Here is an 11,370-nt window from a genome sequence, read left to right as displayed (position 1 = left end):
ATACGCTTAATTTTTTTAATAAAATTATGAATTTAAAAATAGTATACAGGAACGATAAATACCGAGTGAAGAGAAAGTTACAAGTTTTGTGAAGAGAAAGGTATTTTGAGAATCACAAAATTTTATTCAGAATAAAAATAAAAACCTTGGTCAAACAATATAATAAATGTTTATAACCATAAAAGTTATAAGTTGAGTCAGAAACTGAAGATAACTAACTTATGATTTTTGTTAAGACAATTTAATCAGCTTATAAATTTAGCCACAAAAACAAGAAAAAAAAAATATAATTGTATGGAGGACAAATGGCAAATTGATGAAGGACCAGCATGATTAGGTGAACAGTTACTCCATAAAAGGACAACATTCATTATGTCATTACCTTCAGGCTTCAGCTTCCAGAATTGATGAAATTGAGATTTGACTTTGTCAGTTACTTACTGCTGTACAAAATTGTAGTGAAAAGACTGTTTTCTTCATTCTATAACATTGTCAGTTGACAAAGTAAATTCCAAACTTTATATTATTTCAAGAATTGTCTGCCCACACAATTCCCACTACTGTCTTTTTACTAAACTTTGTAACAATAAATCTTCTTGTTTTGTACAGATACCACCCACGCACCCCTTCAAAGTACCCCTGCCCACAACCCCATATCATCATTGGTTTCTCAGACAGTTCTTGGAACTGTGTTATTACTAGTAACTAATAATTATTTACACAAAGTGGATAAATTTGCCTTTTGGGTGGATTCCACCCACCCACCTACCTATTAAAAGGGTCCCTACACCACAACCCCAAATCATTATTGGATTGTGAGACTCTTCTTGAACTGTGTTTGTTGTGGACTAGTGGTAATTTACACACAAAAAAGTGGAGAAATTTCACTAGAAAAAGAAAAGAAAAGTTTGAAGCTTTGTTATATTCTTTGTTTGATCAAGAAAGAATGGAGTTTTGATTGGAGATAAAAGAATGGAAACTGCTGTGTTTGGCTTGTTTTCAATGTCTCTTCCTTTATTCACCTAATGGTGAAAGGTATAATTCCTTTTCCCTGTTCTAATTTCTTCTTTTCTTTGCTTATTATCATTGTTCTTTTTTGGTATATGATGGGTCCATCATTCTATTAGGCCTCTAATTATCTCACTTATTGGTCATTTAGTTGGTTTATGGTGTTTTTCAAATACTGGAGCATAATTCCTTTCTGATTGAATTAAGTATACTTGGTATTTAAAGATGTTTTTGTCTTCCCCCTACGTTCTATGTGTCATAGGAAAAGGAAAAAGAAAAACCATTTGGCATTGAGGGACAGAATATAAATATGGAGATGGATGTATACAATATGGGAATTTTGTCACTGTGCTTTAACTTGTTCACTTTTTGGTTCAAAGATGGTGATCAAACTAAATGGTGTCACTTTAATTGGGTCAAAGGGATTATAATAACAATAATTTATTATTTAGAAGAGTTTGTGGTTTTGTGTTTACAACAGTGGGATGTTGAGTTTAGACATAAACTGTCAATTGACTGCAATCTGCCCCACTTAAAGAAAGATAAAGATGCAAGGGAAAGAAAGGAAATAAATATTTGGCTGGTAAAGCAGTAAATTTATTGAGGGGAGGCAGTAATATGGTTTATCATCTTGCTGTGATTCCTCGTCCTTTTCTTTTTATTATCCCATGATTGTGATTATTAATAAGTATTAAAACTCAGCAGTACTTGTAGTTCTAGCTATTTTCCTTGAGAAATGAGCTTAATTCCTTGTTGATGTTGCTGACATTGAAGGATTGTAGAATATGTAGAATGTTAATTGGGTCGACAAAAGGGGAAGACCTTGGACTATTTTGAAAGTGCGCAAGAGAATGAGTTGCCTACGTTCGTCTGAACAAATTATGATGGATGAAATGGTTCCATCTCCTGAGTCCCTTGCAACTAAGGATTACACATCAAGTGTCCATTCATCACGAACTGGAGTAGCTGGACAAACGCCTGATACTGGCAATATTGAAGAAGCCGAATCATCTTTGCGTGAGAGTGGTTGTTTGAATTATGAGGTGACTTCCCTGTTTATTACATGTCAATCTTTTCCTTTCTCTCTTTTGTCCTATTGCATCTCAATGTGAATCTGCCTTTCGTGTAGGGGTGCCAAAGTAGCCCATTTAAACATAACCCCCCACCAAAGTTTGGGCTGGTCATTTACCAGGCCATTTATTCGCTCAGCCATTTCAGCTCATTAAAAAATGGGCTGATATGTAGGCCAAATTGTCTCATGAGAAATCTTGTCAAAATATTTTCAAAAAGATAGTTTTTATCCGGTAAATTATATGCAGCAATAATAAAGACTAAAAACAGTTTTATCAATACTAAAAAAATATAAAAGAACAAACCAAGAAATTAAAACTTAGTGAAAAATTGGGCAGGTTGGATTATGACCCGCTTTTAACCCATTTCAGCCCAAGTAACTTTTGGGCGGGTCATTAACCAACCCATTTTGACCCGCCCAAATTCTGCCGCACTTGCCCATTTGGCACCCCTACTTTGGTGGATCATCTCATCCTTAACAGCTTCAAGGTTTAATTTGCATGTAGCACAATTTCCATTTGGTGGAAGTTTAACTAAGTTATCACTATTTTCTAGGAAGCAAGAGCATTACTAGGAAGATATGAATACCAAAAGGGGAATATAGAGGCTGCTCTACATGTTTTTGAAGGGATAGATATTGCCTCAGTGACTCCTAAGCTGAAAATCTCCCTTGCCGAAAGAGTGCAAACTCAAAAGAGACGTTCAAAGAGTTTTTCTACACCGCCATTGTCCATACACGCTGCCAGTTTGCTCCTTGAAGCAGTCTTTCTCAAAGCGAAATCATTGCAGGCGCTTCAGAGGTACAAAGGTAGAGTATATGTCGCAGTCAATATTTTTATGAGCTTGTCTTTTTGTACTAGTCATCTTCAATAATGGAAAAGTTTGTTCAGTTTGCTTCATTTATTATTTTATTTTATCAGTCAGGTACAAGCGCAAAATAAAATATATTTCCTCTTTTTACTAGCTTCCGTAATGTTTCCTTTTTCTGGAAAGTGGTTGCTTTTTCATCAGTTTAACATGATATATTCATGTTGACATTCTGAAGTGTTTGCACTTGCTGTCTGTACTTTTGTTAATAAATTATCCTGAAAACCTTTGGATTACCTTGTTTTTACATACTTTTGGATTTCCGACAATGTACTTAATTCATACTTGATACTTTTGATGAATACTGAAAACTAAAAAATGTCATCTGCAACTCTGCTACACCCATCCCAAGTGTATCAGGTTATCTTAAAATTTTTACTATGTCAATGCTTGGACTGTAATTTAGCATTATGCTCAGTCACTCTTTGTTGGTTTTCATGAATGGGCGTGCTTAAGGCTTTTGATTAGGCATTCTGCTTTTTTAAATACTTTCTAACCTTTTCAAATGATATGGCTTTGGCCGTACCTTGGATTTTTAGTTAAATTTTCCGCTAGACTTGTAAGAGAGGATTGTCCTTTGTCTACCTGAAAGCTATATTCAGCTAATGAATTTCTAATATCTTTTTGCAGAAGCTGCTCAATCATGTACAGTACTTGTGGACATTCTTGAATCTTCATTACCAGCAGGCTTGCCTGAAACCTTTGCTACTACTGACTGTAAATTGCAGGAGACTCTCAGCAAGGCTGTTGAGCTGCTTCCTGAATTATGCAAACTTGCAGATGCTCCTCGAGAAGCAATTATGTCATACCGCCGAGCTCTTCTGCATCATTGGAACCTTGACATCCAAACTACTGCAAAGATTCAGAAAGAATTTGCCATCTTTCTTCTCTATAGTGGAGCTGAATCGTGTCCCCCTAATCTCCGATCCCAAATGGACGGTACTTCATTTGTCCCCAGAAACAATATTGAAGAAGCTATTCTTCTCTTGATGATTTTATTGAGAAAGATTTCTCTAGAAAGGATAGAGTGGGACCCTTCGATTCTTGACCATCTCTCGTATGCATTATCTATCTCAGGGGGTTTAAAGACTTTGGCTAGCAAAGTAGAAGAGTTGCTTCCCAGAACTATAGATCGGCAAGAGATGTATCTTATTTTAGCTCTCTGCTATTATGGAGGAGAAGATGAATTCACTGCATTGAACTTGTTACGGAAACTGCTGAGTAGTACAGAAGATAACATCTGTGTTCCAGGTTTGTTATTGGCTTCAAAAGTATGTGCTGAAAACCCAGATTATGCAAGCGAGGGGATAATTTATGCTAACAGAGCCAGTGAAAGCCTGCAAGAAAGATGTAGTCATTTGCTGGGTGTTGCCAATTGTGTATTAGGGCTCTCACTTTCAGCTCATTCAAGAGCAATACTGACAGATTCCGAGAGAGTTAAGATACATTCAGATGCACTTAAGTCCTTTGAATCTGCTGGAAAGCTGACAAAGATGAGTGATGCTAATGTCATTTACCATCTTTGTCTGGAAAATGCCGAGCACAGGAAGTTGGATGCCGCAATCCATTACGCAAACTGGTTGCTTAAACTGGAAGGTGGTTCTACTCTGAAAGGATGGATGCTTTTGGCTCGGGTGTTATCAGCTCAGAAACGGTTTCTGGATGCTGAAACTGTAATTAATGTTGCCCTAGAACAGAGTGGAAAGTGGGATCATGGAGAACTGTTGAGGACCAAAGCTAAGCTGCAACTCGCGCAGGGTCAAGTGAAAAATGCTATAGAAACATATACTCAGCTTCTTGCTATTCTTCAGGTTCAGAGAAAAAGCTTCAGATTGGGAGAAGATCTCAAGGTAAGCGAGTCTTGTCCTTATAAGCTGAAATGGAGCTTTTCAAGAAAGCTTTTTTTTTTTTTTTTCATCTGTCTTATATAACGCTTTTAAAGGTTGTAAGGGGCTTGCAAGTGAACTGACTATAAAGCTTTCTATACATTAAACTCTATAGAGCTTGAACTCCTTATGAACTATGTATCAATTAACCAGCTGTTTAGCTAGTCAGGCTGTGTCTGCTAATACGAAAATTCCATGTCTATCAAATGTGGTTAGATAGAATCGGGAGAACTAAGTGAGGGACTGAACACATTAGCATGCCTTATTGCTTCCTAAAATGAATCTCTGAGAAAGGCTTCTAGGTGTCTCAATTAAACCAAGCTTCTCATACAAACACACCGAATTGGGATATTGGCAGGGCCAAACACACCGATTTCGGCTACGGGTTCATATGAACCCATAACTTTCGATATGGTGTATAAATATACATATACACACACAAACACACACCGTATATATATATATATAATAGATCTGAACCTATAAGTTAACAGTACAATCATGAGTACAATAGTAAGATTCTTAAAAGTTGAACCCATTCAATATAAATCCTGGATTTGCCTCTGGGTAGGAGAGGGGAACGTGTTTCCTTTATCAGTATCTCTCTGACCTTTACAAGTGTGATTGTTGTAAGTGTTAGACTTTTACTTCTGGTATTACTAACTAGCATTGGCTTTGGGGATGGAGGAGAAGTCTTGAGTTTCTTAGCACATTAGTGGTTTGCTTGACATAATTGGAGGTGAATGAAAACTGAGATTAAAGCCTCATTTTAAACTTTAGGCAGATGAATATGTTGTGCTTCTCTTGCTTCTGTTGATGTGCAACCTTGCAGACTTTGACTTTTCCACTTGTCCTTCTTAGGGATAAATACTTCTCTGGTGTAGCCCGTTTTGCTTGCCTTAAATAACATTTTTTGTGGAGGAAGAAGTAAAAATTTGATTTTATGTACATAACAGGAGTTTGGAGACCATTGCAGAACATTGGAGCTGGAAACCTGGCTGGATCTTGCTTCCATCTACATTAAACTATCGCAGTGGCGAGACGCAGAGAAGTGTCTTTTCAAAACTGAGGCCATTAGTTCATATTCAGCTTGTAGATTATATACTGCTGGTATATATATCTCACTCATATTCTCCCCTGGCTGTGCTCATTATTCTAAACATATGCATGTAACTCAAAATGTTCACTCCTGTTGACTTTTTATTCATGAGAAAACCAACAAAAACGCAATTACAAGTCCCTGTTGGTTATAGTCAATTTAACTATTCTGGATGATGTAATGTTGGATCAGTGATTCATAGAATTCGGATCATTTATCCAGTGTTATGAACAAATTCATCTGTGTTAAGGAGTTCTTATCAACTCTGTTAAAAGTTCATAACGTCTCTATGTGATTATTTGGGACATGCTTCTATTTGGAATGCCTTTAAATGATCCACTTAATTTTTAAAAAGTCCCCATGTTACCGATAGCCAAGCTTCAACGACTAATTTCAACCTTTGTTTTATTTTTCCCCATTGGACCTACTTTATTCAAAACTTGAAAGTCATACAATTCCTTGAATTCCATTAAACCTTCTCTCTTATATCCTAAGATGTTGAAATTGGCTATTATCTTGTAGGCCTTTTAGTGTTACCAGCAGAGAATCCCATAGATATCTGGTGCTTCAAGCTATATATGAGTAAAGGGTCCGGAAAATTAATTGATTTGACAATATCATATCTGTGGGCTGTGCGTCGATGTGGGGGAATCAACTTCTTGTTTACCAACATTCTTTTGGTTATTCACTCCAGCAAATTCTACCTTAAATAGTTACTGGCGGTCATAGGTGAAAAGGTCATCTTGCAAAGTTCTATAAGTTTTTACATGGGAAATGCATCTCCGTTCTTGATTCGGTTACTTCTTTGTAGTCTTACTTACTGGTTCACACTTGTCTGGTTATGTGCAACTAATTCAGTCTGCCAATTAGCATGCTATTCTGATCATGTAGTATACTTTTGGCGTCATACTCAGGTTTGCTTAACCAATCGAAGGGCCTATATAAAGCAGCGCTTGGAGACTATTCCAATGCTTTGGCTGTTAATCCATCCCACGTACCAAGTCTGGTATCAAGTGCAGTGGTGCTTAGGAAGATAGGTAAACGGTCTCCTGCAATTATTCGAAGCCTTCTAACAGAAGCACTAAGGGTTGATCGGATGAATGCTTCTGCATGGTATAATCTGGGCCTGCTTTACAAAGAGGAAGGTTTAGGTTCAGCATCGGAAGCTGCTGAGTGTTTTGAAGCTGCTATTCTTCTGGAAGATACTGAACCTGTTGAGCCATTTAGATGACTTCCTGCCTGTACATAATTTATTACAGATTTTCAAGTTGCAATCTGTGCATCTAATGAATCCATCTCGATTCTCGGGAGCTGTGAATCTGTAGTTCAATAAGAGTGGGAAGAGTATCAATTTTGCTTGTGTTTGACCATGTTTCTGAAGCTGACAGTCCAGGTGCGTTCAAAGAGTTCAGTACTGTACTGCATAAACCTTATTGTGCTGAAGCCACGCATACAACTTTACCGTTACTGCAAAGCTTCTGAGGATCCAACATATGGTAGAAAATTTTACTTGGTCGAGCTCCTCTATGATGCCTAAAGCTGGATTATGTTGCCTTTAAGGGGGCATATTAAAATCAGTGAATCAACCAGTAGTTTGGATCTGAAATAATGAAGAGAAATACTAAAGTGTAAATAGAAGAAAGCTACCGGAAGCAAAGCAATTCAAACTTTATTAAAATCCACAAAGGCATACATATATAGATTCACATTCCTAACTGAAAGCACAAAATTGAGGTACTGAATTTCAGCAACAACCAAATTACAAAAAAAAGAGGAAAATAATTCTTAAAAAGTAGGAATTGCAATACTAAAGATATGCTAAATTGCAGTGTTTAACGCAAATAACTAAATCTCCTCTTTGATTCAAGAACTGCAAATTCCAATCTTCAGCCTTGAAAACTTTTAACTTGCTAACTAGAAGTGACTTTAGTAATAAACCTGTCAACTGATTTTTAGACTTCCAGTAAAGTAGATTCACTTCTCCATTTTGTTGCAACTCCTAATTGTCAACGGAAAACCGTGTTATCTTCCTGCTCCATATTCATTTTATCTGCAGGCTTGTCAATTTGCTTCCATATTTTATTTTTCTGAAACATTGACATGTTTTTTCTTCATTGCTTCATTCCACATAGGGTCTTTGAAAGCTTCTTCATGGTCAGTAAGTTCACATATAGCCCACGTGATGTGGACTCGTATGGATCAAATAAGAGGTTTTTACCTCTCATTTTAACTCTTAGAATGTCTGGTCCAAGTAAATGAAATAATGCATATCTTCAAACGATACTTTGAATCTTTTTTCTATCAGGTGACTCACGCTCAACAAATTTTAATTAATATTAGGTTCATAAAGAATATTTAAAATTGCCTTAGTACCTGACTTTGTCTTGATTGATATGGTTCCTTTTCCTTTAACAAGAATTTGATCACCATTTTTTATCCTAAACTTTGGAAGGTTCAGTAGGCTTAATTCCTTGAACATGTTCTTGTCATATATCAAGTGGTTAGTGCAACCTTCATCAATTAACTAATAATAGTTGAACCCCTACTTGATAAGCATGTTGAAGTAAAAAGATGGGTATCTTCTTCTTTATCAACTTCTTGAGCATCTGCTTCCTCTTGGGACTTGTTTTTGCATATACTACAGTTTCATGTCCAAGTTGATTCTATTTTTTGCATTTTGAATTGGGCTCCCTTTAGCATTTCAATGGTGGATGATCTTTTCTTTCATAAGTCTCATTTGTTCTTTTTTTGGGTAACTAACATTTTATTAATTGCCAATGGAGAGAATTACAAATCTATAAGAAGTTTAAGCACAACTAGTTATCTAAAAGAGAAAAACTCAAAAATCACAGCAGCTATTACAAGTCATCCCTAAATTAGTAGCTGCTACTTAGTCCTCATACCCTCAGGGGCTCTCATACTACACATAAAAACTACTCTTTTGCTATGTGCTCACAATGCCTACATTTGTCCTCAAAAGTTCTCTGGTTTCTCTCCATCTACACAGCATGGATACATTCAGCATACAAGACTCTGAACAGTTGTGCATTTTGTGACTTGCCTTTGGAGTTGCTGATTGCCCATGCCAGGTGATCCTCCCAAATAGTAAAATTAGTTACAGGTTTGTTGATTCAGTTGAGAAGCCTCCTCCACAGTGTTCTAGTGAACTCACAAAAAACAAATAAGTGATCTCTGGTCTCCAGTTTTGTTTGACACAATTTGCATATCTTGTTCACTGTCATGCCTCATTGAGACAACCTATCTGTAGTAGCAAGCTTGTTCTGCATCCACATGGTGACTATTGCTCTTGGTCTAGCACTGTTAGCAATAATCAAACTTTTCCAAGCAACCTAAGTCTAATATCAAGTAGTACAGGGTAGATCTGTCTGATAGAGGCCGAAGTATGTGCGCTCAACATTTGAGCTTGTTCCAATGTCTCTCTAGCAGATATAATTCTCTTGACCACCCAATGTCTCCTTTGTTCTTGTGCCTTCAAAGTATTAACAGTTTGTCAAGATAATTTGGACAAATTTTTGTGTTCTCCAAGATTGTTATAGATGCTTCATATCTTTAAGATATTGTTATTAGATTTTTTCAAACAATTTTGAAATCTAAAGTTTGAGTTCCTAAATTTTTTATTTTATTGATGATACTTAAAATTTGTCTGAGTACTATTTGACTGTCTCAGACTCTTTCATCATTTGCAACTAGAATTTCCTTACTAAATTCAAAACATTATGCATTCCTTGTATTTTTTTCATCTCAAGCATATTCTTTTTTCAGACGATTCCAGATTTGTTTTGCTTTTTTGAAAGACATAATTTTTGTTAAAATTGTGGTTGAAAGGGCGGTAAATAAACATAGTTTTATTTTTTATTTTCTAATTTTTTCCTTACGATAGTTTTATTTTTTATTTTCTAATTTTTTTCTTTACGACTTTTGATTTGACTCATAGACTCAGTAGGATTATTTGATTGCGAAAGAATTTTATAGTCTTCTTCCACAACTTCCCAAGATTTAAAGTCTCTAGGTACGTCTCCATTCTAACTGTTTAAAGTTGGTAATTTTCTCCATCAAATACATGAGGAGCAATTGATTAAAAACTATATAAATAAGAGCTCTGATACCAATTATAGGTTTTAATAAAAGTAGATAGTTGGTTGGAAAATAACAGTGGAAAACAAAATAACCAAAAGAAATGATATGATAAATAGGTAGCAGTATTTCATAGTTTTGGCAAATGAAAATAATGGTCAATTGCGAGAACGCATTTTATTGGTGAAACTACTAAAAAATAGGAGTTTTAAGCCCATGGGCCCCCACTTTTCATCAATATATATATATATATATATATATATATATATATATATATATATATATATATATATATATATATATACAAATATATATAAGCGAGATACAAAAGTTTTGTCGTCCTCACAAAACTTTTGATCCTTTGATAAAAGCTACACGTGGAGGATGTTGTGTTTTCCTTTGCCTACTATTTTTTGCATCCAATATTTTTTTCTTATGTCCTCTCTATACGGGCCTATGTAATTAATGTATGTCGGCATTATAGTAATTTTTTGTTGAAATCTTTTCTTGTCCTTTATTTTCTCCAGTTTATATTATATTGTTTTTTTAGTTTTTATATTTAATTCGAGTAAATTTTTGTTATATAATCAAGAAGGTATTATAACTTTTTCATTATTATGAGGGAACTTATGTATTATTTTATGCGTGGTTTAGTTATTCATGTATTAGTTATTCAACCTGTATATCCTACGTAAAGTAATACATAGATTCTCTCATAACTTATACATGTATTAGTTATACGGATTTCTATATTGCAAATTAATCACCGTATTAAGTTTATATATGAATAACTTACCTCCTAACCCGCTACCAAGCGTGGTATTACTTATGCAATATTTAATACCTGCATAATTCACGTGGTCTTAAACTAAAGATATGCAGAATGTACCAAAAATGTCCTTTAATTTTGTGGTTTTAAACATATCACGTGGAAAGTTGGAACTAAAGAGTTGCCAAAAAAGGAATGAAACATTCTTTTTTTAAACGGACAAAAAAGGAAAATAAGATAAAACAAATTGATACAGAGGGAGCATTGAATATCTATACGAAAAGTATTATAAATTGTAATTTTGACTTAGAATTAATATTTTTAAGTATAATATATATATATATATATATGAAGAACTAAATTGATTCTTGAGATTCATTTAATGAATTTAGTTCCCCCCCCCCCCCCCCCATTAGTTTAGTCTAAAACTAAGTTTAAATAGCCACACTTAACTAGCATAAACTCTTGCTACATGAAATATTATAAGTGAAATTAAAACTTAATAAATATATATATAAAAAAAAAAAATCTATTTCTATATGTAAATACAGAAACTATTAATAAAAATGCTATAT

The 11,370-nt window shown here is 34.9% G+C and overlaps 1 protein-coding gene across 5 annotated transcripts; it reads left to right on the top strand.

Annotated features, from left to right (window-relative positions):
- Positions 1–409: 409 nt before the first annotated feature.
- Positions 410–7,298, top strand: LOC132042607 (protein NPGR2-like). Of its 5 annotated transcripts, XM_059433145.1 has the most exons (7): positions 418–1,035; positions 1,783–2,051; positions 2,635–2,887; positions 3,577–3,885; positions 4,024–4,796; positions 5,789–5,942; positions 6,846–7,298. In XM_059433145.1, exons 2-7 carry the CDS (start codon positions 1,860–1,862, stop codon positions 7,160–7,162), a joined length of 1,998 nt encoding a protein of 665 aa, XP_059289128.1. In that variant the 5' UTR covers positions 418–1,035; positions 1,783–1,859; the 3' UTR covers positions 7,163–7,298. The 5 variants fall into 5 exon arrangements, with proteins under 5 accessions (XP_059289127.1, XP_059289126.1, XP_059289128.1 ...); XM_059433144.1 differs by lacking the exon at positions 6,846–7,298 and adding an exon at positions 6,454–6,824 and having other exon boundaries at positions 410–1,035; positions 3,577–4,796; XM_059433143.1 differs by having other exon boundaries at positions 414–1,035; positions 3,577–4,796; positions 5,792–5,942.
- Positions 7,299–11,370: the final 4,072 nt, after the last annotated feature.

Source organism: Lycium ferocissimum, unplaced genomic scaffold (genome assembly GCF_029784015.1).
Source record: "Lycium ferocissimum isolate CSIRO_LF1 unplaced genomic scaffold, AGI_CSIRO_Lferr_CH_V1 ctg1649, whole genome shotgun sequence".
NCBI classification, from domain to species: Eukaryota; Viridiplantae; Streptophyta; class Magnoliopsida; order Solanales; family Solanaceae; genus Lycium; species Lycium ferocissimum.
The sequence above is the reverse complement of the archived record's forward strand: the minus strand, read 5'-3'. Positions and strand labels throughout refer to the sequence as shown.

Bases quoted from the DNA above. Each gene is read 5' to 3' on its own strand.
- LOC132042607 (XM_059433142.1), top strand. From the start codon at position 1,860: ATGAGTTGCCTACGTTCGTCTGAACAAATTATGATGGATGAAATGGTT. The intron at 2,052-2,634 runs GTGACTTCCCTG...ACTATTTTCTAG, and splicing joins GTGGTTGTTTGAATTATGAG to GAAGCAAGAGCATTACTAGG. The intron at 2,888-3,576 runs GTAGAGTATATG...ATCTTTTTGCAG, and splicing joins GGCGCTTCAGAGGTACAAAG to AAGCTGCTCAATCATGTACA.